The sequence below is a fragment of the Nicotiana sylvestris genome, chromosome 5, assembly GCF_000393655.2.
Source record: "Nicotiana sylvestris chromosome 5, ASM39365v2, whole genome shotgun sequence".
Lineage (NCBI taxonomy): Eukaryota > Viridiplantae > Streptophyta > Magnoliopsida > Solanales > Solanaceae > Nicotiana > Nicotiana sylvestris.
Window position 1 is genome coordinate 100204889 of NC_091061.1, and position 27598 is coordinate 100232486.

Here is a 27598-nt window from a genome sequence, read left to right on the forward strand (position 1 = left end):
AGAGACTTGAATATTCACTACTTTCTAGTTTTTACTTTAATTGATTATTTCATCAAGTCTAACATTTCTTATTGGTTGCTCTTCTCTCAGGAACTTTGATTAAATGTGAAGGGTCAGAAGCTAGTATAGACTTCAAGGCTTTGACCCTGAACTTGAGAGAAATTTCACAAGTTCTTAATGCGTTCAAGGCGTGCTTAATTTCACAAGCTAGTATAGACTTCAAGGCGTGCTTAATTAAATTTCGTAATCTTAATGCGTTCTTAATAGATTGTTTCCATTGGAATGCAGGCGTTAATCTATTTTGAAGAGGAGAGTATGAATTCGGGAGAATACTGCGAGAGCAATTGTTCAATTAATTAGCAACCATGAATGAATTGTATGAAAGGGAGAGTTCATTAGAGCACAAAGGATTGGTGAATCGATCACAACCCTGAAATATTCGTCTATATTGAATACAAAACAACTATTTTGTTGCTTGACAAATTAGTTACTTGTTAGAAATATTGCTTAGTATAATCATATTTTTTAACTCTGATTGACTTGAATTAATAATAATATTGGTTAAATGAGTAGGTCGTTAATACAAGTCTCTGTGGGTTTAACACTCGAATTATCATTTTATTACTTGTAGGACCACATATACTTGCATGTGCATTTTGGAGTGACAAGTTTTTGGTGCCATAGCCAGGGACTTGAATATTCACTACTTTCTAGTTTTTACTTTAATTGATTATTTCATCAAGTCTAACATTTCTTATTGGTTTCTCTTCTCTCAGGAACTTTGATTAAATGCGAAGGGTCAGAAGCTAGTATAGACTTCAAGGCTTTGACCCCGAACTTGAGAGAAATTTCATAGGAGGTTGAGGGAAGCAAGGGACACAGATAATCTTCAAGAACTTGTTAAATTTCCTGTGGGCATGGCAGAGGAGCAATATATGGTTGTTCAGGATGTGGCGATGCCCAGCATTCTAATGTCACCTCCAGCATCGTAAAGCCCAAAATCGTTAGGCACTTTGAGCTAAAACAAAGCATGATCCAGCTACTACATGCGAATGGGCAGCTTATGGGTCTTCCAGACGAGGATCCACAACAGCACTTCCTGAACTCTTGGAGATTAGTGATACTTATATCACCAACGAAGTTACTCCAGACTATGTGAGGCTCACACTGTGGCCGTTTTCTTTGTTGGGAGATGTAAAGTGGTGGTTGAAGGCAGAACCAGCTAATTCTATAACATCATGGAATGATCTGGCAAAGAAATGTTTGGCAAGGTTCTTTCCTTCAGGCAAAACAGCAAAGATCAGAAGTGAGATAGTTGCCTTTAAACAGAAATCGGGAGAGTCATTATATTCAGCTTGGGAAAGGTTCAAGGGGCTGCTGAAAGAATGTCCTCATCACAACCAGACAAATAAAGTGTTAGCTCACACTTTCATAGAAGCGATACATCTAGAGAAGAAGATTGTGGTGGATGCTGCAGTGGGAGTCAAGTGTTGGAGAAAAGCTTCGATGAGATATATGCATTATTGAACAAATTCTCCAAAAAACAATCTTTATTGGAAAGGAGAGATATGTAGATAGAATGTAAAAATATTCAGGGGTTCTCGAGTTAGATGATGTCTCTACATTATCAGCGCAGGTTGCCACATTGGCCACCAAGTCAATAAGATGACCTTGGTTATTAACAAGGAACAAGCTCAGCCAGTGCAACAGGTTCAAATATTTTGTAAAGTATGTGGAGAGGGTCACGCGAGAGACTTATGCCCAGCTAATCAAGCGTCTGTCTATTTTGTGGGTAATGTAAATAGGGGCTAGATAAACTAGTGTGGCAGCACTTACAATCCTAACTGGAGGAACCATCCAAACTTCTCTTGGGTGGGAAACTCGAGGTGCTTAGAATCAATACATGCCACAAGCTCCTCAATTGTAGTATAAACCACCATAGTAGGGGTGGACATCTGTCGGTTCGGTGCGGTTATGAATATTATCGGTTTAGCATATCGGTTATCGGTTTATAAATTTGATAAGTTGATAACCAAATCGATAAGATATCGGTTATCGGGTATCGATTAATCGGTTGTCGATCATTATCAGTTTAGTTATCGGTTTACCCGATAAGATAACTCAATCTAGAGTTAAAGCAAAAAAGAAAAGCCAATTCACTAGAGTTAAGCAAAAAAGAGAAGAACTGAAACCTACAACAAAACCGAAACAATTTCAAACCCCAAAAAAGAAAGGAAAGTATCAGCTCTTAGAATTTATTTTTCTTAGAATTCAAACCTATACCTAACCAAAAATCTACTAAACTTAATCAAACCCCATAAGCACGTTAAGTTCTTGAATTTACTTTATTTTCTAGTTAACCCTAAAAGAATTTTAAAACACTAAATTCATCAAATCACATAAGAAAAGTCACAAAGAAACAATAAACAAACAATTGATTTCAACATTATTACCTTGAAGATTACAACTTCTTACAACTAAAAACACAATCGGACACATAAATAAGAAAGAATTAAGTGAAACCCTAACATATGTATATATAGTTAAGAATAAAGAAGTAATTTTATTAATACTTATTGGGTTACGGTTAATCCATTAATAAAGTTGGCAAATTGAGGCCTGAACCAATAACCCAATGGTGAAAAATTTTAAACTGTGACTGAGCCATTAACCCAATAATTCAATACTGATAACCAATAAATACTTAACAGTTCGGATTATCGATTTTATCCGATATATGCCCAGCCCTACACCACAGGCTTAACAACTTACAAACCTGATGGGTCACATTGAGAAGATGCTAAAGAAATTGATGGTTGGTCAGTAGGCTTAGGCAGCAACCCGCTCTGTAGCTATTCAAAATTTGGAGAGACAAATGGGGAAACTTGCTAGTGGCCAAGATACTCGACCATTTGGAGCTCTTCCAAGCGACACTGAGTCTAACCCTAAGGCATCTATTAATGTTGTGTCATTGAGGAATAGGAGAAAGTTAAGATGTCCCATCGAAAAAGATAAAGTAAGTGACCTTTAATTAGAAACAAGCCATCCTAGAAGCAGAATCTGAAAAAGCAAAGGAGTCAGAGAAGCCAGTTGAAAAGGTGGTGGCTAAGAAACCTCCACCATTAGTTTCAAGGCCACTACATCCATTCCCTTAGAGATTTCATAAAGTGAAGGATAATGCAACTTATAAAAAGTTTCTTGATATTTTGAAGAGGGTGCAAATCAATATTCCGCTGGTAGACATTTTGCAAAAAGTTCCCAAATATGTTCAATACTTCAAAGACATAGTGAAAAATAAGAGGAGGTTGACAGAGTTCGAGACTGTGGCACTCACTAAAGAATGTAGCTCAAGAATTCAAAAGCAAGCTACCTCATAAATTGAAGGATCAAGGTTGTTTCACTATCCAAATCTCAATTGGTTAACATGCAGTCGGGCGAGCTTTGTGTGATCTTGGGGAGAGCATCAATTTGATACCACTATCTGTGCTCTAATAGTTGGGGTTGGGTGAGCTGTACCCAACCACAATAATTTTACAGTTGGCTGATCGCTCCTTTGCTCATCCTGAATGAGTGATTGAAGATGTGTTAGTTCAAGTGGGTTCTTTTACATTCCCTGCTAATTTCGTTATCTTGGACTATGAGCCTGATCAGGAAGCCCCATATATTTTGGGGCATCTATTCATAACCACGGGCCGAGCTATTATTGATATGTGTGAAAGAATGATGACGATAAGAGTGGGCGATCGAGCGAAGGTATTTAATGTATATAAATAACTCAGATTGCCAACCCAGTATGACGAGCTATCCATGATTTCTGTGGTGGAAAGTGATGTGATTTCATTGGTGCCTTTTCCCCATAGTTCCTCTTGAATGAGCCTTGATTGGGGATGAAGAAGACAGTAAAGATTAGATAATAGAAGAAATTGAGCAAGTACTTAACATGTCTTACAATTATGTCCATAGGTTTGGGAGATTTTAAGAGTTGGACATGCATGTTACTTTGACCCCTCATAGGCCATCTATTGAAGAAGCTCCAAAGCTAGAGCTTAAGCCCCTTCCAGCGCATCTGTGATGCTTATTTGGGGAACTCTGAGACATTGCCAGTGATTATCTCGTCCAGCTTGACCGATGTGCAAAAAGAAAAATTGCTCAAAGTGCTTCGTGAGCATCAAAAGGCAATTGGGTAGAAATCTGCTGATATCAAGGGAATCAGTCCATCATTTTGCATGCATAAAATCTTTCTGAAAGATGGACACCGCTCGAGTGTTGAGCAACAATGGAGATTAAATCACATTATAAAAGAGGTCCTGAAGAAGGAAATAATTAAGTGGCTAGATGCAGGTATCATCTTCCCTATTTCTGACAGCAACTTAGTAAGCCTAGTCTAATGTGTGCCTAAAAAGAGGAGTATTAATGTTGTCGAGAATGAAAAAAATGAGCTAATTCCTACTAGCACTGTGCCGAGGTGGAGTGTTTGCATTTACAACAAAAGGCTCAACAAGTAACCCCGACCAAATGTTGGACAGATTGGCGAGACATGAATATTATTGCTTCATTGATGGTTATTCAGGGTACAAACAAATTGTCATATGCCCATAGGATTAGGAGAAGACCACTTTTACATGTCCTTATGGTACTTTCACTTTCAAGCGATTGTCGTTTCGTCTTTATAATGCACTGGCCATTTTCTAGAGGTGCATGATCGATATTTTCACTGATATGGTGAAAAAATTTGTGGAAGTCTTCATGGATGATTTTTTAGTCTTTGTGGTCCTCTTATGATGATTGTTTGATGAATTTGAGCAAGGTGCTGGCCCGTTGTGAAGAAATAAATTTGGTAATAAATTGGAAAAAGTGCCATTTTATGATACAAGAAGGCATGGTGTTAGGACATAGAGTGTCAAGGAGTGGCATTAAAGTTGATAAGGCAAAGGTGGAGGAGGTTGAAAAATTACCTCCACCCATTTTTGTGAGGGGTGTTCAGAGTTTCTTGGTACACAGGGGGTTTTATAGATGCTTTATTAATAATTTTTCAAAACTTGCTACTCTTTTGTGCAGATTGCTTGAAAAGGATATAATCTTTAATTTCCATGAAGCCTATCTGAAGTAATCCGAGGAGCTCAAAAAGAAGTTGGTGGTTTCCCGTATCATTGCGGCACTGGATTGGTTCTTACCATTTGAACTTATGTGCGATACAAGTGACCATGCTATTAGGGCATTGTTAGGCCAAAGCAAGGACAAGATGTTTTACTCCATATACTAAGACTCTTGATGATGCACAACTGAATTACACCACCACTGAAAAAGAGTTGTTTGCCGTTGCGTGAACCTTTGAGAAATTTCGGGCATACTTGGTGGGAACAAAAGTCATAGTCCATACTGATCATGCAACAATCAGGTATCTATTTACAAAAAAAGAATCCAAGGCTAGATTGATGCACTGGGTTTTGTTGGTGCAGGAATTTGATGTGGAAATACGAGATTGGAAGGGCACATAAAACCAAGTGGCCGACCATCCATTAAGGCTGGAAAATCATGAGCACATGGAGGAAGGTGGATAAATTAAGGACACATTTCCTGATGAGCAACTTTTTGATATCACCCAAAACCCTTCCCCATGGTACATGGACTATGTGAATTATCTTGTGAGTGAGGTACTTCCTCTTGAAAATTGAATCTGAAGCTAGGAAGAAGTTTCTACATGATGTAAAACTCTACTACTAGGATGAGCCATTCTTGTACAAACAGTGTGCTGATCAGTTGATGAGGAGGTGCATTCAGAAAAGGAGGTGGAATTAGTATTATATGATTCCCATGCCTCACCTTATGAGGGATATTATAGAGGCGATAGGACAACTGCAAAGGAGTTACAATTTGGGTTCTTTTGGCCAACATTATTCAAGAATGCCCATGCATTTGTTAGGAAATGTGACCAATGTCAAAGAACAAGAACAATAACAAAAATGCATGAGATTCCTTTGAATAATATCTTGGAGGTAGATATTTTTGATGTGTGGGGGATAGACTTTATAGGACCGTTCCCATTGTCTAGAGGAAACAAATATATCTTTGTAGCGATTGACTATGTCTCAAAATGGGTAGAGGCGATCACATTGCCAACCAATGTTGCCAAAGTGGTAGCTGCTTTTGTTAAGAAGAACATATTCCTGAGGTTTGGGACTCCACTCACCTTGATTAATGATGAAGGGACACATTTTTGTAATTGGTTGTTAAATAACCTTCTAGATAAATATGGGGTCTGCCATAGAGTTTCCACGACATATCATCCACAAACAAGTGGACAAGTTGAGGTGTTCAACATAGAAATAAAGCAAATAATAGAGAAGACAGTGAGTGTGAATAGGAAAGATTGGGATGCAAAGTTAGATGATGCCTTGTGGGCGTATAGAACTGCATACAAAACACCAATTAGGGGGTCGCTTTATAAGCTTGTGTATAGGAAGGCATGTCACTTGCATGTTGAACTTGAACACAAGGCGTATTGGGCAATTAAAAAGTTGAATATGGACTTTAAAGTCGCGGGCGAAAGGACGCTCTTGCGGTTGAATGAGTTAGATGAGTTCAGATTGCACTCTTATAAAAATTCTAAGCTTTATAGGGAGAAGACAAAAAGATGGCATGACAAGCATATCAAGACACGCCACTTTGAACCAGGCCAAAAGGTACTATTTGTCAATTCTAAGCTCAAGCTATTTTCTGGAAACATAAAATCAAGGTGGCTAGGTCCATCTGAGGTGGTGAGAGTCACTCCTTATGGGGAAATTGAGTTGCATGCTTTAAATGGTAAAGAAATTTTTTGGTGAATGGGCAAAGAGTCGAGCACTATTGGGGAGGTATCATTTATCTTGAGAAGTCCAAGATAGTATTCGCTGATGAGTGAACGAGGCCCTGCGTCATACCATGTCGTTAAATCAGACGCTTTTTGGGAGGTAACCCAATTTTTATTGCTTTCATAACTTTGCTTTTTAATTTTTTAGTTAGAGTAGATTAGAGTTTTTGTTTTCTTTGTAAGTATAGAAATCATAGTTAGAATGGTATGGGGTATGTAAATTAGATATATAAAGTGCCCGAGAGTATCAAGGACTTCAATAAAAAGAAGAAAAAGAGAAAATAAGTTAAAACAGCATCCAGGCCAGCGCCCAGTGCTACCTGGGGCGCACTTTATAGTATCTTCCATTCCCCCAACACCAGGCCTAGAGGGACGCGCTGGGCTAGGGGAAGGTGAGTTCAATAATTTTCTTCTCTTTTTGTTTTTTAAATTTATTTTATTAACCCATTCCCATACAACCCGACCCAAATACTCGTTTCTATTCACCCTTTATCCCATTTCCTACCAATATCAAAACCTATCCTAATTAAAATAATCCATTCCTTCTTAGCCCTTCTCTCTCTCCCTGTTATCCTCCTTTCTCCGCCCGTGCCTCTGCTTCTCTATCTCTCTCTCAAGTTTTTCAAGACTTATTTTTTCTTGCTTTCATCCTCAACCATCAAGGTATCTTCCCTCTTCTCCATTATTTTTATTTTTTAAGTTGAGTTCCCCATTCCCCTTCCCAAACTCCCCATACCCCAATTCCCCATTAATGATTCTTTAAAACTTTTTTCTATGGTGGGGGTGACCTAATGTGCAATGAAATTGGTTGTGAAATTTTTATTATATACGGATTAGTAAACTAATATTCCCTCTACTTTATTAAAAATTGGGAGGACCACCATGTTCCGCTATTGTTGAAGTGAGTTGCACACACTTAATGCCTACCATGTGTTTGATGAAATATTTTAATGAGTACTTTGTGCACCGGTGAAGTCTAAGTAACTAAATGTAGTTATATGTGATAACGGGCTAAGTGTAGGGTGTTTGGGGGTGGTTTTACATAATTCAAAGCTTCACTTTGTGTTCACATAACACCCACACCATGTATTTTGTGTTATGTATTTTCTAGTACATTGTTAGAATTAGCTAGTTTAGTTTATTAATGGGAGAGATTAAGGACCATGTGCCACTTGCTTGCATTAAGGATATGTCACTTCGCCCTGTTCAACTATTTTATGTGTGCGACATAATTAATAAATCATAATTGTGTGGCATGGGAAAGTCTTGAGTACCCATTGCCTTGTGGTGCAACACTTGTGTATTTTAAACCATGATTGTGAGTATAGTACATGGAGCCTTCAGTTTTAAGTGTGATCATCTTTGTGACTCTCACGATAACCTTTGGCGGATTTCTTGATTCATTATCATATTCATGCTTATTTGTGTTGTAGGTTGCTATGGCTCGTGTTTTTGCGATCAAGGGAAAGGGAGTAGGTAAGTCCTCAACCACTGCTCCTACTCCTAAAAAGCGCAAGAAAGGGGAGGTATCATCGCGGCAAGCAAAAGGTAAACAAGTTGTCGATGGATCGACGAAGGCACCATTGGGACCAAGACCTCATTTGGATCTAGTTCGAGATGATTCCATCCAATGGCATAATAAATTCATTCCATATGGGCGGTACATCTTCAAGATGGGTGAATACTTTGGAAAAGAACTTCCTAGACGTGCTTGCCCGGTTGCTAGAAATGAGAATGGATAAGTTCCTCGAGTGCCCCGACCATGAAAATTTGAGAGTTGTACGAGAAATTTATGCCAATTGGAATGCGGAAATGGGCCCATGGAAAGGAGGTGCCAATGGATAGGCGATCCTTATATGAATTTTTGGGAGTTGATATCCCTAACCCGCGGAGACTACACAAATTTGTCAAATGCCAAAGCTATCAGGCGATACGTCACACTCTTTGTAGCGTCAATTCGAATTCCAAGTGGACAAGAACTAAGGGGATGCCCATCTGGAGATGATCTGCTTCAATTTCAACAAGACCGCCAAGGTGTGGAATAATTTCGTGTAGGCCAGACTAATGCCAGTTGAGCACAACAGTGAATGTACTCGAGCTCGAGTGTGTATGATATTTTTTCTGATGACTGGGCGACCCATCAATGTGGGTGATATCATGCTAGGAGAAATGGCCCGCATGCAATTTGGGCAGAAAATCAAGAGATTCTTCTATAGAAACTTGCTCACGCAGTACATGCTTTCTCGGAGGTGCCTGAATACCCCGGTTATGATGAGGTTGTAGAGGTTCCTAAGGGGTTGATGGACATCAGATCTTTATTGGAGACTACATCTAAGCTTATCCAGGTGGCACTGAGTGAGAGGGGCAAGGACTTCAACATGTATTTCTATAGCTCCCTAAATCTGATCATGAACAGGTTGGGTGTATCGGACGAGGAGCGTATGCATCGACGCAATAATTTATCGAGTTCTTCAAAAGAGATGTTGGGGATTGCACCTGGCAGTCTCGTTCACCTATCAAAGGGTGAGAATACTCACAAAGGCTCTAACACTAAGTATTAGATTGGTGATGAAGTCAAGGTGCCCATGGCTTTAGTGCCCCTATGAGCTAATGATGATGATCCTGGAGCTGCAGCTGGCGTGCATTCTGAGGAGGAGGAATCCGAGTAGCAGGGAGTTTTTCTTTCCACACTAATTTTCTTTACATTCTTACATGCATTGGGGATTATGCATATGCTAAGTGTGGGGTAGGACAACTATTTCTTGTGATGTAAATTGTATAAATCTGTTTTTTATTAAATTTTTTTACTTAGTCTAGTTTAAAAAAGAGAGAGACAAAAATAGAAAAAAATTCAGATAAAGCCCGGACTTTTCCTGACGATGGATCCTTTGGACAATTTTCTTAAAGGATTGAAGTCTGATTAAAAACACCAAAAAGATCTTTTTTAAGGATAGCTAGGTAGTACCCTTGGTTTTTCTTTGGGCACCAATTCTTTTTCAAGGGTGTAGTTTGAACTGTGTAATTTGATTTTAGGAGTAGGTTTGGAAGAATCTGAGTTGCTCTAAGGTACCCATTGATGTGTTTGGTGCTGTCACATTAGGTTATATCATGCGCTCTGTCTTCATGTATATTTGAATTGAATTGTGATGCCTAAGTAAAATAAATAACCTAATTTGTGATGACTTTTCTTAGTTGTTTGACTTGTATGCCACATAGTGTAATATTGCTTAAAATTTCTCAAATATATGTGCTTGCTTGACTTGAGAGTTGAACATAACCGTCTTGATTAAACCATGTGCACTGTGTGTATGAGGAATATGTGATTTTTTATGCTATCATATGTAGTCTAGAACTTGCCCTGTGTGTTAATCGAAGCGAAATCATAGAACATTGCTAGTCTAGGAGATAACGTAGGCGTTTCTTACTTGATCATAGATGTTCTTGTTACTTAAAAATAAAATTTTCCATTGCTTGCCCCTTTGAGCCTATAGACCTTTTCCTTGGCACCCACATTACATGTCGTAGCCGTATTTTGTTCTTAATTAGAGATTGCTGAACCTTTACCTCCGAAGGAATGTAGTCGCTAAAAGAAGTAAGGTGAGAGATTGGGGAGTATCTTTCAAGTGGAACCACGAAAGCGCCCTTAAGGTGCACTAAAGTTGTGAAAAAAGGCCACTAGCCGATGAACCTTAATGTATGGAGGGTGTGTAGAAAAGAAAAAAAAAAGAGAAAAAGAAGAAAAAAAGAACAGTTCAAATAATGTAGAAAAACATACACCTCATAATCTTACTAATTTGTGCTAGTGGGAATTTTTAAGGTCTTAATTGAAAAAAAGGTTATGTTGTATATGGTTTGTGGCAAGTAAATTGGTTGAGAAGAATATGTGCTCGATTTTTGAATGTAGTATATTAAAGTGCTTAGGAGGGTTAGTCACTATTCCTAAATGTATCATACCAGTCCCTTAGCCTACATTTCATCCATAAAGTCCTAATTGATCCTAGACTTTGCTAGCTTATATTAGTAGAGATTTACACTACAGACAAACTTATGGTACGGCCATTGGATGCACATGAAATCTTTGTGAGAGTGAGCAATTTTTTTGTTTAAATTATGTGATGTCCTTAAATTATGTTCAAGGGCATACTTGAATGTGTGGAATATTCTATATTCACTCCTAGCATTATTTGAGGTTAGTGCTTCATACCTTGCGGGAACAAAAGCTTTATGCTAAATTCTCCAAGTGCGAGTTCTAGTTGGTTTTCGTGGCTTTCTTAGGGCATGTTGTATTAGGTAAGGGTGTTAAGGTAGATCCTAGGAAGATTGAGGCAGTCCGGGGTTGGCCTCGTCCTACCACATCGATCGTGATTAGGATTTTCTTGGGGTTAGCAGGTTATTATCGTCAGTTCGTAGAGGGTTTCTCGTCTATTACAGCACCCTTGACTAGATTGACCTAGAAAGGTGCTCCGTTCAGATGGTCTGATAATTGCGAGGCAAGATTTCAAAAGGTCAAGACCCGCTTTGACTATAGCACCAATGTTAGTGTTGCCCTCTAGTTTAGGGATGTATATCGTGTATTTTGATGCTTCGCGCGTTGGCTTGGGTTGTGTATTGATGAAAGAGGGGCAAGTTATTGCATATGCTTCATGTTAGCTGAAGTCCTACAAGAAAAATTATCCCATGCATGACTTGGCATTGGCCGCAATAGTTCATGCTCTAAAATCTGTAGGCTTTATCGCTATTGGATGTCTTGTGAGGTTTACATCGATCATCCCAACTTGCAACATTTGTTTAGGCAGAGGGACCTTAATTTGAGGCAGCCCAGGTGGCTTGAGTTACTGAAGGACTAGGATATTACTATCCTTTACCATCCGAGCAAGGCGAATGTGCTTGAGGATGCCTTGAGCAGAAAGGTCAAGAGTATGAGTAGTTTAGCATTCATTTCGGTAGAGAATAGGACATTGGCTTTGGACATTCAGTCCTTAGCTAACACACTTGTGAAGTTGGATATTTCAGAGCCTAGTCGAGTTCTTGCATGTGTTGTTGCTCAGTCCTCATTACTTGAGTGGATCAAGGATCCTCAGTACGATGATCCACACTTGTTGGTTCTTAGAGAGATGGTACTATAGGGTGGTGCCAAGGAGTTTTATATCGGTGGGGAATGTGTTCTGCAACTCCAGGGTCGCCTATGTGTTCCTAATATTAATGGCTTATTGGAGAAAATTCTAGAGGAGGCGCATAGTTCTCAGTATTCTATTCATCCAGGTTCTACGAATATTTATTACTATCTGAGGCAGCATTATTGGTGGCATCAGATAAATAAATACATAGTTGAGTATGTAGCGAGATGTCTAAATTGCTAGCAGAAGTATGAGCACCAGAGGCTAGGTGGCCTACTCCAGTAAATGGTTATAGTGGAAGTGGGAGCGCATCACTATAGACTCTTTAGTTGGGTTGCCGCGGACGTTGAGGAAGTTTGATGTTGTTTGGGTCATTGTTGATAGGCTGACCAAGCTACCACACTTTATTTCGGTAGTGACTACTTATTCTTCAGAGAGGTTGGCCCAGATTTACATTTAGGAGGTTGTTCGGTTACATGGTCTGCCTATTTCGATCATATCAGATAGTGTCCCTCAATTCACTTCACATTTTTGGAGAGCAGTACAGAGCGAGTTGGGTACCCGAGTAGAGCTCAACACAACTTTTCATCCGCAGACTGACGGACAGTTGAAGCGGACAATTCAGATTCTAGAGGATATTCTTAGAGCATGTGTTATCGACTTTGGAGGGAAATAGGATAGATTTTCGCCCTTGGCTGAGTTTTGTTATAACAACAATTATCAGTCTAACATTGAGTTGATTCCATTTTAGGCTTTATATGGTCGGCGATGTCATTCTCCCATCAGATAGTTTGAGCTTGGCGAGGCTAAGTTATATGGCACCGATTTAGTGAAGGATGCTTTGGAGAGGGTAAAGTTGATTTAGGTGAGACTTCGCACCGCACAGTCCAAATAAAAGAGTTATGTGGATTACAAGACGCGTGACTTATCATTTATGGCAGGTAAGAAGGTTTTATTGAAAGTTTCGCTGATGAAGGATATTATGAGGTTCGGAAACAAGGTCAAGCAGAGCCCAAGGTTTATTGGCCCTTTTGAGGTGCTGAGGTGAGTTAGGGAGATTGCTTATGAGCTTGCCTTGCCTCCCAATCTATTGGGAGCTCATTCAGTCTTCCATGTTTCTATCCTCTGGATGTACCATATCGACAAGTTTCATGTATTAGATTACAACACGATTCAGCTAGATGAAAGTCTGGGTTATGAGGAAGAGTTAGTTGCCATTGTTGATAGGCAGGTTCGCCAGTTGAGGTCCAAGAAGATATATGCAGTAAAGGTCCAGCGGAGGGGTTAACTAGTCGAGGAAGCAACCTGAGAGGCTGAGGAGGACATGAAGAGCAGATATCCACATTTATTCAGCACTCCAGGTATGATTCTAGACCTGTTCGAGGATGAACGTTTGTTTAAAAGGTGGATGATGTAATGAGTCAACCAGTCGTTTTGCTTTATAGATCCCCGTTCCAGTAATTAAAACTTCATGCTTTTACTACTTTATGACTTGCGGGGATGGTTGGTTTAGGTTTGGAAGGGTTTTGATTGAAATCGGAACACTTAGTTCCTTAATAGTGGCCGAAGGTGGACCAGTTTGACTTGAGTCAACATTTTGAGTAAATGATCTCAGAACTGGAATTTGAAGGTTCCACTAGGTTTGTATGATGATTATGGACTTAGGAGCGTGTCCGGATGATGATTTGGAGGTCCATCGGTCATTTCGACTTGAATTGGCGAAAGTTAGAAAGTTCAAGGTTTGGAAGATTGAGAAGTTTGACCGGGAGTTGACTTTATTGATGTCGGGGTCGGATTTTGATTTCAGAAGTTTAAATAAGACCGCTATGTCATGTATGATTTGTGTGCAAAATTTGAGGTTAATCGGAGTTGTTTTGGTATGATTCGGCGTGATTTTGGAAGCCGTATGTTCATAGTTTTAATAGGCTTGAATGGGGTTGCAATTTATAAAATTGATGTTTGAAGTGATTTTTGGCCTCGAGTAGGTCCGTTATGTGCTTTGGAACTCGTTGGTACTCATACAGGGCCCTAGGGCCCCGGGTGTAATTCGGATTGAATCATATCATTTGGGACTTCTATTGATTTGCTGGAAGTGCTACTGTTCTGGTATCATCGCACCTGCGGAGGGTTTGGCCAATAGTGCGGACACGCAAGTGCGTGAGAATTGATCACATAAGCAGCCTTGAGTGAGCTTGGCAGTGATCGTAGATGCAAGGTTCTTTCCACATCTGCAAGCTCGCAGCTGTGAGGAAATTGGTCGCAAATGTGGATGAGGCCAGAAAGGCCTAGGGTCACAAGAGAGGAGGTCCCTCCACAAGCGCGAATGCGCAGATGCGCCCAATTTCCACAGAAGCGCATGCACATGTGTGCATGTATCTCCACAGGTGCGAACCTATGCCCGCAGAAGCAAAGATCGCCAGGCAGAATTGATTATGTAGGACTTGGTCCCTTTTCCCTCATTTTTCACTTGGTCTTGAGAGAATTTGAGAGCATTTTATGGGGGGTTCTCATCAAAATCAACTGGTAAGTGAACCTTATCAATTCTTGAGTTAAATACACTTATTATGGGTAGATTCACCATGAAATTAAGGGGAAAAAAATTGTGAGATTTTATTAGAACCTAGGGTTTGGTAAAAAAAATAAGATTTGACCACAAAATTGAATATGTAATTGGGAATAAGATATATAATTGACTTCGTGTATTCGAAAATTTCCGGAATCCGAGCACGTGGGCTGGGGGTGAATTTTAGAAATCTTCCAAATTGGGTTGGGTAATTACTCTAATGGATAAATTATGAACTTTTGAGAGTATAATTAATAGTTTATACGACTTTTGGATGTTTTGGAGTCCTTATCATCGTTTGAGAAGTTCTAGTGAGGTTGAAGAGCCAAATTGAGGACTTGGAATCGAGGTAAGTCTCTTGCCTAACCTTGTAAGAGGGAACTTATTCCCTTAGGTGTGTTTATTGTTGTGTGTTACTTGTTGAGGGGAGCTGCATACGCACGGGGTGATGATAGTCTTTACGTAGCTATATTCATAATATGTCCGGGTAGATATAGATTCACATCATGCCTTTTATTGTGCTATTTTATGCGTATCATGTGTATTAATTATCTTGATTAGGACTAAAATGGAAAATTTTGATTAAAGATACCGACTTAGTCTCTTACTTTAGAAAAATTGGGAAATACTTGATAAAATATAAATCTGTGTCTTCTCGTACCGCAAGTGTTTTCGAGAGCGAGGTAAATTTCACTACTCTTATGGGATCTGGACGTTCACCTCACATGATGGTAACACTACCCTTATGTGATCAGGTCATTCTCCTCAGCATAATGGTAACAGAACATTTATGGGATAGGGTCATTTGCTTCTGCATGATGGTAACACTACTCTTATGGATCGGGCTGTTAACCTCGGCATGACGGTAACACTACTCTTATGGGATCGGGTCGTTCACCTTGGCATGATGGTAACACTACTCTTATGGGGTCAGGTCGTTCACCTCGCAATTGGGTAATACTATTTTTATGGGATCAGGTTGTTCGCCTCAACAGTACTAAGTACCACTATTCCTATGGGATCGGGTCGTTCGCCTCGGCAACTTCATGCTTAATGAATTTGAAACTGGATTTTGTATGGTAACTAATGAGTTAGCGCCTTCAAGGCCGATTATGACAGGTTTAGGGATTTGATATAGGCTCATGTGTGGAATTACTATAGTTACTTTTATTTTCTTCGTTGCTACTTGTCGTACACACACGTTGTCTACTTTATGTATTTCCATTATTATTTGACCTCTAGTAAGTGTTAAATTGACCCCTCATCACTACTTCTTCGAGGGTAGACTGGATACTTATTGGGTACGGATTATTTTCCGTACTCAAGCTACACTTCTGCACTGAATGTGCATGTACTACTAGTGGTCACGCGGGTGCGTAGCAAATCCTCTAGGAGACTGGTGAGCCACTTGCCTTGCTATGATCTGCAGCATTGGAGTCTCCCTCTACCCTGCTTATTATTTCTGTCTATCACTTTCAGACAGTAGTCGTATTAAGTTTGCATATTCTCTAGATTGCTCATGTACTTGTGGCGCCAGGTTTTGGGGACTTTTAGCATTTCTGATTTACTTATCATTTCTATCACTATAGTGGATGTACTTATTATGCTGGTATTTTGCTAAGAAAAGAGTATGTTCGGTCGCATGAGATTTTACATATTTTGTTATTTTAAAACTTTTGTTTTAAATGTTAAAAAGGGGTAAATAAATTGTAGTTTCACTTGCGGGCTTGTCTAATGGCGACGTTAGGTGCCATCGCAACCTATTATGGGTTTTTGGTTGTGACATGTGATTAGTTTCAAAATCTGAGTCCAAATTGACTCTCAAACCTTAATTTCTTATTTTTCAAATTTTTTTCCCAAAGTTTCACAAAATTTTACTTCGATTCAAACGATTTTGATGTTAAAATCTAAGATATGTTGATGGAATATTATTAGATATATATTAGAATCACTTACCCAGGGTTTGTAGGTGAAAATCCCCTCTCCAAATCACTTCCTACCGAGCCTAAGGTTCAAAAATGAGAAATGAGTTTAAAAATCCCGTCTCCTAGCCCTTTAACCAGCTGTAGATGTCACATTTGTGATACAGGGTTTGCATTTGTGAACCCTCATAATTGCGAACCACGACTCACGTTTGTGAACCCTGACAGACTCAGTATTCATCGCAATTGCAATGGAGTCTTCACAATTGCAAACTCGAGGTACATCGCAAAAACGAACAATAGTTTGCAAATGTAAACTTATCTAGAATCATGTTTGCTTCGCAAATGTGAAGGGGAGGTCACATTTGCGACAACTGCCACCTTCTGTCACCTTCGCAAATGCGACTCTGGTGTTCGCAATTACAATACCAAAGCACCAGACACCAGATTTTCCAACTTCAGTCCAAAACATTTCGGATTATGTCTGAAATGCATCCGAGCCCTCGGGGCTCCAAATCAAAAATTCACACAAGTCTAAAAACATCATACAAACTCGCTCGCTTTATCAGAACACAAAAATAACATCTAAAAATATGAATTGAACTCTAAAATGCATGAAATTCAAGGAAATTTTCAAGAACTTCTAGAATTACAATTAAACATCTGAATCCTATCAAATCAATTCCAAAGGACAACAAATTTTGCAGAAAGTTCTAAATACAATAACAGACCTATTCTAAGTCCCAAAATCAAATTCTGAACTCGATAGCTAAAAGTCAACCTACGATAATACTTTTAAAATTTTAATTGCCAAATTTTGGTAAATCAACACAAATCAACTTACAGACTTCCAAGTTCAATTTTGGGCATACGCCCAAGTTCAAAATCACGATATGGAGCTATAAAAATATATTTCCAGGGTTGTTTCGCTAAAGTAAAAGTTTGGTCAACATTTTCTTTCTTAAACTTTTAAGTAAAAAATCAAGGGTCCAAATAAACCCGAAAGTTTCCCAGAACGAAACTAACCAAGCTCAAAATTTATAAAATCGTAAACACACAAGTATGCAGAAATAGAAGGGTAACTAGGCACAATTTCACAAAACGACCAATCGGGTCATTATATTCTCCCTTCTTAAAACAAACGTTCGTCCTTGAACGTGCATAAGGACATACCTGAAGTGTTGAATAGATGAAGATAATGACTATGCATGTCTTGCTCGGCCTCCCAGGTCGCATCCTCGACAGGATGACCCCTCCGTTGAACCTTCACTGAAGCAACATCCATTGATCCCAATTTCTGGACATGTCTATCCAATATCGCCATAGGCTCCTCAATATAAGTCGAATCCTCATCTAATTGGACTGTGCTGAAGTCTAGAACATGAGACGAATTTCCATAATACTTTCGGAGCATAAAGACATGGAACACCGGATGAACCGCAGATAAACTAGGTGGCAAGGAAAGCTTGTAGGCCACCTTTCCAATCCTCTCAAAAGGTCCAATATACCTAGGGCTCAAGTTGTCCTTCTTTTCGAACCTCATCACAACCTTCATGGATGAAACCTGGAGCAAGACCCGCTCTCTAACCATGAATGCAACATCACGAACCTTCTGATCCGCATAACTCTTCTATCTAGATTAGGCTATACGAAGTCGATCCTAGATAATCTTTACCTAATTCAAAGCATCTCAAACCAGATTCATGCCTAATAACTTAGCCTCTCCCGGTGTCATGACACAAACTCGGGAAACACGATCGGGGCTCAACCGAGTAAATCCTGTCGAGCAATACTTTTAGATACTTTCTACCCAAACTCACTCATGAACAAGGAGAAAACATATCCGCATTAATTAGACAATAGGGAGGTCATGAATTGTCACGCCCCAAAAACCGAGGGGCACGACCGGCGCTCGACCGGGTAGCCCCCAGCCCAGCAAACCTGGGTGCTTTTCCTATTCCACGTGATACCCTGCGTTTCCATCACCCATTAACCAAGTGAAATATCCATTTATAAATTTAAACACATTCTTACGAGATTTACATAACATACATAGTTACTTAGCGTGGTTTACCAGTTATACTGCCCAAAATACATAAGTACATAACCCATGTTTCCTGTCTACGGAGCCTCTAAATACAACTGAAGAATAATACGGAAATGCCGGCAACAAGGCTCTGGCTATACCTTACACAAATACCAAAATAATACCCCGGAAAGAAATGCGACATGAGCCACGCAGGACCCCGAGAGGAAAGGGGCTCACCAATTCAGCTGACGGGAGGTAAAGGAGTGCTACTGTTGGTGGGCTGAAGTACCTGTTATGGAACCACCTAAAATCATAATACAAACGTAGCGCCCCCGGCAAAAGGGACGTCAGTACATTTGAATTGTACTGGTATGTATAAACAAACTTTACCCCAAGTAAAATCAAGAAGTACACAAATAACAAACAGTAATAGAATCAACAATCAAATGCACATGAAAGGAACCACCAGAGCCAAACAACTCTACAGTCTCTCCTTTTCCCCTTTCAACATTATTTCATCATATCAATGGTTTCACAACTTTCACATATTTTTATTCCAATAGTGATTTCGATCACTTTTCCACCCTTATTACCTCGGCCACCCTTATTACCACAACCCATACCTTATTACTTCATGTTGCAGCACGCAACCTGATCCCAGCAGACAATCATATTTCACACAACAACAACAACAATTCACAAAGAGTGTTCATAAACATCAATACCAATTCCAACATATACAATAACCCGTACACAATTCAAGTCACAATGATAATTGCCCACAACAAGTCACATATGATAGTGCCACAGTTGATTCAATTGTATCAATTACTATTTCTTTCCATTGTTTGTTCCACAACTCTTACCACGTAACACATTCATACCCACACGCACTTGTGTTATTGCCATTTTACTCATACCACAATAATGGAAAACTTAACCAACAACGTTCAAGGCACATTAATCATAGGAATTTCACAAATAGTCCACATAAGTAACACATACCAACTACCCGTACACCAACAAGGTGACTTTACAAAGGTTAAAGTTAGCCATACATACCTGGAGTCGAATTCCCTTTTTAACTTCTACTTTCAATTCACCAACAGCCTAGTACCGTCAATGTAGATCACAAGTTAGCACATATAACATAGAATTGAAGTTCACAAACTCAGCCCGAACTTACTTAGGTTTCCAATCTCTCTTTTGCAAATCTTTAGTTCTACCCAATTCCTCTTACTAGATTCTAGGTTTTAAAGGACATGCATGCGTATCTCAACTTCTATTTTCAAGAATTAACGCATGAGAGACCCCTTTTTTGTTTAAATCTAAAAACAATGAAAAATGGTTGAGATTTTACCTTCAAGAACGGAGATGAAGACAATTACTTGAAATTCCCCGACCCGAGTGACTTTGAAAAATCAAATTGATGGAGACAAGACTTTCTCTCTCAAGAATCCTCTATTCCCTCTCTCTAGTTTTGTTCAGAAAATAGGTTAAAATAAGGGGCTGGGGTGTTTTATTGAAAAAGGGGTCAGGTTTAAAATTTAGAAAATTGGAGCCCGGGTTAGGTATGCGATCGCACTTTGCGATCGCAGAGTGGAAATGCGATCCGCAGAATGGACCGCAAAAGTGCTCCCAAAATCTGAACACACTACCTGGGTATGCGGAAGAAATGTGGTCCGCGTACTCGTTCTGCGGTCGCATAATGCACCACAGAACTGCCCCTCACAAAAATCCCAAGGGAAATATGCGACGACTATGCGGTCCGCATATCGGTTATGCGATCACATATCAGGTCACAGATTTAACTTCCAATTTGACCAACACACTGACTCACTTTGCGGCGATTATGCGGTCCACATACTTGATATGCAACAGCATTCTCGACCGCAGAATCGCATTTTCTAGAAAATAGTATTTCCTGACCTTTTTATAGCATAGGTTAGTACAAAAGGTCCGAACTACCGGGTTTTGAGTACAAGATTTCACGGGGCCTTACATCCTCCCCCACTTAAAATCATTCGTCCTTGAATGAGCATTTTGGAAATCGGTTGGTTTTGAAAACATGAAATTCAAACTCCTTTTTTGAAATTTTGCCAGAGTTTCCTTTGTAATTAGACTTATCTACCTGTCAGAGAGCCCCCAAAACATTATTTCCAAGCACCATTACGCTATCCCTATTATCCCTATATCTGGTATACAATTCATTACCTCAACACCTGCACATAATTTGGCCACTTTAATGAGTTCCATACAGTCCAACCACTTCAATACACTATACGCATTTCAATTAATCATTACAATCTACACTACCTTTAATCATTCACTTATCACATGAGTTCCTACAAAACTTTCACTTACCAAAAAGGGGCTTGCACATGACTCAATTAATCACAACACATACAATTCTTGCACAACTTGAGGAGCTACAATAGTAAAGCATTTAGGAAAAAATATGGGGTGTCTTTGCACCAGATTGAACACAACATCAATTTACTTAGAGACAAGAGTTCGCACGATCACTATTAGACTTGTTCAAACAGATGTGGATATTTTTCTTTCATTTCACTTTCCGCTTCCCACGTGGCTTCCTCGACTTGTTGACTTTGCCATAGCACTTTAACTAAAGCAACTTCCTTGTTTCTCAATTTGCGGACTTGCCTATCAAGAATAGCGACCGAAATTTCTTCATATGATAACTCTTCATTGACCTCGATAGCCTCGATTGGCACGATGGTGGATGGGTCTCCAACTACTTTCTTTAACATAGACACATGGAACACCGGGTGCACTAATGACATTTCAGGGGGCAATTCAAGTCTATAGGCCACCTGTCCTATCATTTGAGTGACCCGATACGGCCCGACATATCTAGGACTCAACTTCCCATTCTTCCCAAATCGCATGACTCCCTTCATAGGAGATACCCTCAAGAACACCCAATCATCTACTTGGAATTCTAATTTTCTTCGACGAATGTCCGCATAAGATTTCTGGCGACTCTGAGCAGCTTTCAGCCTTTCCAGAATGATTTTAACTTTTTCCATACCTGGTGCACGAGATCTGGCCCTAACAATTCTGCTTCACCCACTTCGAACCATCCAATCGGAGACCTAAATCTCCTCCCGTACAATGCCTCAAACGGAGTCATCTGAATAATAACATGGAAGCTGTTATTGTAAGAAAATTCTATAAGTGGCAAGTGATCATCCCAATTACCTTTAAAATCCAAGACACAAGCCCGTAACATATCTTCAAGCATCTGAATAGTCCGCTCCGCTTGACCGTCAGTCTGCGAATGGAAAGTCGTGCTGAGATTCACCTGAGTACCCAAACCTTACTGAAATTTCTTCCAAAAATTAGCTGTGAACTGGGCCCCTCGATCTGAAATAATAGAAAGTGGAGTGCCATGAAGCCTTACTATTTCCTTGATATACAGTTAAGCATATTGTTCCGCAGTATCCGTGGACTTGACTAGCAAAAAGTGAGCTGATTTGGTGAGTCGATCCACTATTACCTAAATTAAGTCGAACTTGCATTGAGTGCGAGGTAATCCTACCACGAAATCCATGTTGATCATCTCCCATTTCCACATTGGTATTTCCACAAGCTGAGTTAACCCACCGGGCCGCTGGTGCTCAGCTTTTACTTGCTAACACTTCGGACATTTAGATACAAAGTCCGCCACACCCCTCTTTATACTGTTCCACCAAGAAATTTCCTTGAGATCACGATACATTTTCGTAGAACCTGGGTGCACAGAATACCTGGAATTATGAGCCTCCTCCATTACCCTCCCCCAAAGATTATCCACATCTGGAACACATAGCGTACCTTGACATTGTAATACACCATCCTCACGACCGAGTGAAAATGTCGAAGTCTTGTTATTCAATACTGCCTCTTTCATCTGTGCTAATGTTGGATCAATGAGCTGCTTTTCCTTGACTTCCGCTACCAGTGACGATTCTGCTCCATTATGCACCATAACCTTCCCCTCGTCTGAGCTCGAAATACGAACCCCCAGACTGGCCAATTGATAAATCTCACGAGCCAAAGGCCTCTGATCCGCTCCCAAATGAGCCAGACTACCCAGGGACTTCCGACTGAGAGCGTCGGCCATCACATTCGCCTTTCCTGGATGGTATAAAATGTCCATATCATAATCCTTGATCAATTCTAACCACCGCCGCTGCCTTAAATTCAACTCCTTCTGCTTGAACAAATATTGTAGACTCTTATGGTCCGAGAACACATCCACATGGACCCCATAAAGATAATGCTGCCATATTTTCAAGGCAAATACAACTGCCGCAAGCTCCAAATCATGCGTCGGATAATTCTTCTCGTGATTCTTGAGTTGCCTTGAAGCATACGCTATAACCTTCCCATGTTGCATCAACACACACCCCAAACCGACCCTGGAGGCATCGCAATAAACCACAAATCCTTTCATGCCTTCCGGCACGGTCAATCTCGACTTCAATTCCTGAAAACGTTTCTCACAAACGTCGGACCATTGGAACTTAATTGCTTTTTGCGTCAACTTAGTCAAAGGGGAGGCGAGGGTAGAGAATCTCTCCACAAACCTCCGATAATACCCTGCTAAACCCAAAAAGATACAGATCTCCGTCGGGGTCGTGGGTCTAGGCCAATCTTTTACTACTGCTATCTTCTGAGGATCAACTTGAATCTCTTCACTGGAAACAACATGGCCCAGAAAGGTAACGGACTCCAACCAAAATTCATATTTTGAAAATTTAGCATACAACTGATGCTGATAAAGGGTCTGCAGAACTGCCCTGAGGTGATTGGCATGATCCTCCCGGCTCCGTGAATAAACAAGGATGTCATCAATGAAAACAATCACAAAGGAGTCTAGAAATGGCTTGAAGACCCGATTCATAAGATCCATGAAAGCTGTCGAGGCGTTGGTTAGCCCAAAAGACATGACCAAGAATTCAAAGTGACCATAGCGAGTTCTGAAAGCGGTTTTAGGAATATCATGTTCTCTGATCTTCAATTGGTGATACCCGGACCGTAGATCAATTTTGGAAAAGAACCTCACACCTTGCAATTGGTCAAACAAATCATCTATCCGAGGCAAAGGATATTTATTCTTGATGGTGACCTTGTTAAGTTGCCGATAATCAATACACATCCGGAGCGACCCATCCTTCTTTCTGACAAAAAGAACCGGGGCACCCCACGGTGACACACTTGGCCGTATGAACCCATTTTCTAATAAATCCTTCAGCTATTCCTTTAACTCCCTCAACTCCGCTGGCGCCATTCTGTATGGTGGAATAGATATTAGTCATGTATCTGGAAATACATCAATCCCGAAATCAATCTCCCTATCTGGCGGGTTCCCTGGAAGCTCATCCGGAAACACTTCAAGAAACACCTTCACGACTGGCACGGACTCGGGGACAGACACTTTTCAAGTGGTGTCCGCCACCTAGACCAAATGGTAGATACACCCCTTCCTAATCATCTTCGAAGCCTTAAGGTAGGAAATAAACCTACCTTTCGGCACCCAATTTCCGTTCCACTCAATAACTGGCTCATTAGGGAACTCAAGCCTCATGACTCTCATTCGGCAGTCAAGTTTAGCAAAGCGTGAATAAAGCCAGTCCATTCCCATAATCACATCAAAATCCACCATTTCAAGCTCAATAAAATCGGCCGTGGTAGCACGACCACATACCATGACAACGCAATTCCTATAAACTCGCGTGGCTGTAATAGAATCACCAACCGGAGTCGATATAGAGAACGACTCATGAAGCAGTTCGGGTTCTACCCCAAAACTTGAAGCAATGAATGGGGTGACATAAGACAAAGAGGACCCCGGATCAATAAGAGCATAACAATAAATGGCCTGAATAGACAAGATACCTGTAGCAACATATGGGGAGGCCTCTGCACTCTGGCGACCACTCAAGGCGTATAACCGGCTGGATAAACCTCTATCATGAGCTCCACCCCTATCTACACCGCTTCCTGCGGGGGCTGGAGGACGCACGAATGATGGGGCAGCTGAAGAACCGGATGACTGAGCAAATCCCCCACCCATGCCCTGACTGGGAGCATGACAGTCCCGCTGGATATGACCTCTCGCCCCGCATCTATAACACACCGGAATATCCAAATAATAAGTCTTCAGAATGGAACCTCCCACACTTGGGGCATTAATCCCTCCCCTGCTGCAGTGATCTCCCTCCGGGATGACTGAAATGATGGGGTCTCCTACTGTCTGAACCTGATCTCAAGTGACTGCCCTGCTAATAACTGTGCATCGATGGCGGTGTGCTTCCTGAGGACTGGGCATATGACTGGGACGGCCCTGATGGCCCTCTCCCTGGAACTGGTCTCCCTGAGTGACCTACTAATCGGGCCCTGCTGCTACTCTCCCTTTCTGCCCGTATTTTCAACTTCCTAGCCTCTGTGGCCTGAGCGAACCCCACAATCTTCCCATAATTCATATCTGAGTGTAAGGCCGCTGTAGCAGCCTCATTCACCACCAAAGGACTAAGACCCTGAACGAATCGCCGAACTCGAGCATCCATGGTCGACACTAACTGAGGAGCATACTTAAACAACCTCACAAACTCCATGTGGTGCTCCCAAACACTCATACTGCCCTGGTTGAGGATCTCAAACTCTGTGGCACGGGCCGCTATTGTCTCGGCATGCAAGAAGTGGTCCATGAATGCATCTACAAACTCATCCCATATAGCCGGAGGTCTTCCCTCCCTACGGGAATCCTCCCACATCTCGAACAACGAATACGCTACTCCCCTCAACCTATATGAAGCCAACCCAACCCCTTCCGTCTCTGTAGCCTCCATCACTCGAAGAGTCTTATACATTTCATCAAGGAAATCCTGCGGATCGGCCTCTGGGTTTGTGCCCGTGAACTCTGGAGGGGCCAACCACAGAAACTAGTTGACTCTAGAGCTGGCGGAATCCCCCTGTCCGCTGGGGGGCGCAGGGGCATCATGAGATTTCTGGTCCTGAGCGGCCACTAACTAGGTCAACATATGGATGGCTCATCTAAGGTCCCCATCAGAAACCCAGGGACCCGAAGCTGGAATTGCATCAAGATCAGGAATATCAGCGGGAGGGATGGTAGCACCCTCTGCCGCAGCTGGAACAGGAATACTTGGATCTGGAATAGATGGGCCAGGCAGATTCGAGATGGGGGAGTAACTCTCACCCACGACATCGGGTATATGATTCACAGCCACACTTGGGGTGGCATTGGCCCCGAGGCCAAGTCTAGCTCTCTTCTTAGGTGCCATTACTGAAAATTTGGAATAGAGCACGAGTTAGATGTAAATACTTCCACTTTTCACTTCACCACATGATATAGAGTAACAAAGAAGAAGGTAATTTCCTAAATGCCCATGTAGCCTCCAACTTATAGATGTGTTCGACAACACACCGATAAGGAGGACTCTACTAGACACGGCTCAGAGACATCCTAGGACACTTTAAAAACTTAGGCTCTGATACCAAGTTTGTCACACCCCAAAAACCAAGGGGCGCGACCGGCGCTCGACTGGGTAACCCCCAGCCAAGCGAACCTGGGTGCCTTTCCTATTCCATGTGATACCCTGCGTTTCCATCACCCATTAACCAGTGAAATAGCCATTTATAAATTTAAACACATTCTTACGAGATTTACATAACATGCATAGTTACTTAGCATGGTTTACCAGTTATACTGCCCAAAATACATAAGTACATAACCCACGTTTCCTGTCTACGGAGCATCTAAATATAACTAAAAAATAATACGGAAATGTCGGTAATAAGGCTCCGGCTATACCTTACACAAATACCAAAATAAGACTCCGGGAAGAAAAGCGGCATGAGCCACGCAGGGCCCCGAGAGGAAAGGGGCTCACCAATTCAGCTGACGGGAGGTAAAGGAGTGCTACTGTCGGTAGGCTGAAGTACCTGTTATGGAACCACCTACAATCATAACACGAATGTAGCGCCCCCGACAAAAGGGACGTCAATACATTTGAATTGTACTGGTATGTATAAACAAACTTTACCCCAAGTAAAATCAAGAAGTACACAAATAACAAACAGTAATAGAATCAATAATCAAATGCATATGAAAGGAACAACCAGAGCCAAACAACTCCACAATCTCTCATTTTCCCCTTTCAACATTATTTCATCACATCAATGGTTTCACAACATTCACATATTTTTATTTCAATAGTGATTTTGATCACTTTTCCGCCCTTATTACCTCGGCCACCCTTATTACCTCGGTCACCCTTATCACCACAACCCACACCTATTTACTTCGTGTTGCGGCACGCAACCCGATCCCACCGGACAATCATATTTCACACAACAACAACAACAATTCATAAAGAGTGCTCATAAACATCAATACCAATTCCAACATATACAATAACCCATACACAATTCAAGTCACAATGATAATTGCCCATAAAAAGTCACGTATGATATTGACACAGTTGTTTCAATTGTATCAATTACGATTTCTTCCATCGTTTGTTCCATAGCTCTTACCACGTAACACATTCATAACCACACGCACTTGTGTTATTGCCATTTTACTCACACCACAATAACAGAAAACTTAACCAATAACGTTCAAGGCACATTAATCACAGGAATTTCACAAATAGTACACATAAGTAACACATACCAATTACCCGTACTCCAACAAGGTGACTTTACAAAGGTTAAAGTTAGCCATACATACTTGGAGTCGAATTCCCTTTTTAACTTCTACTTTCAATTAACCAACAGCCTAGTACCGTCAATCTACTTCACAAGTTAGCACATATAACATAGAATTGAAGTTCACAAACTCATCCCGAACTTACTTAGGTTTCCAACCCCTCTTTTGCAAATCCTTAGTTCTACCCAATTTCTCTTACTAGATTCTAGGTTTTAAAGGACATGTATGTGTATCTCAACTTCAATTTTCAAGAATTAACGCATGTGAGTCCCCCTTTTTGTTTAAATTTGAAAACAATGAAAAAGGGTTGGGGATTTTACCTTCAAGAACGGAGATGAAGACAATTACTTGAAATTACCCGGCCCGAGTGACTTTGA

General features: G+C 40.8%; 2 protein-coding genes and 1 non-coding gene across 3 annotated transcripts; all 3 read right to left on the reverse strand.

Moving 5' to 3' along the window:
• Nucleotides 1-1296: 1296 nt before the first annotated feature.
• Nucleotides 1297-1403, reverse strand: LOC138869932 (small nucleolar RNA R71). Its single transcript, XR_011400167.1, has one exon. It is a non-coding gene; the product is annotated as a small nucleolar RNA R71 (small nucleolar RNA).
• A 16181-nt stretch (nucleotides 1404-17584) lies between these two features.
• On the reverse strand, nucleotides 17585-18043 carry LOC138869040 (uncharacterized). Its single transcript, XM_070146628.1, has one exon. The coding sequence runs from the start codon at nucleotides 18041-18043 to the stop codon at nucleotides 17585-17587; it is 459 nt and encodes a 152-aa protein (XP_070002729.1).
• Nucleotides 18044-21009: 2966 nt separating this feature from the next.
• Nucleotides 21010-21531, reverse strand: LOC138869041 (uncharacterized). The gene has a single exon (XM_070146629.1). The coding sequence runs from the start codon at nucleotides 21529-21531 to the stop codon at nucleotides 21010-21012; it is 522 nt and encodes a 173-aa protein (XP_070002730.1).
• Nucleotides 21532-27598: the final 6067 nt, after the last annotated feature.

Coding starts and splice junctions, on each gene's coding strand:
- LOC138869040 (XM_070146628.1), bottom strand. CDS start 18,043: ATGGTTAGAGAGCGGGTCTTGCTCCAGGTTTCATCCATGAAGGTTGTG.
- LOC138869041 (XM_070146629.1), bottom strand. CDS start 21,531: ATGGAAAAAGTTAAAATCATTCTGGAAAGGCTGAAAGCTGCTCAGAGT.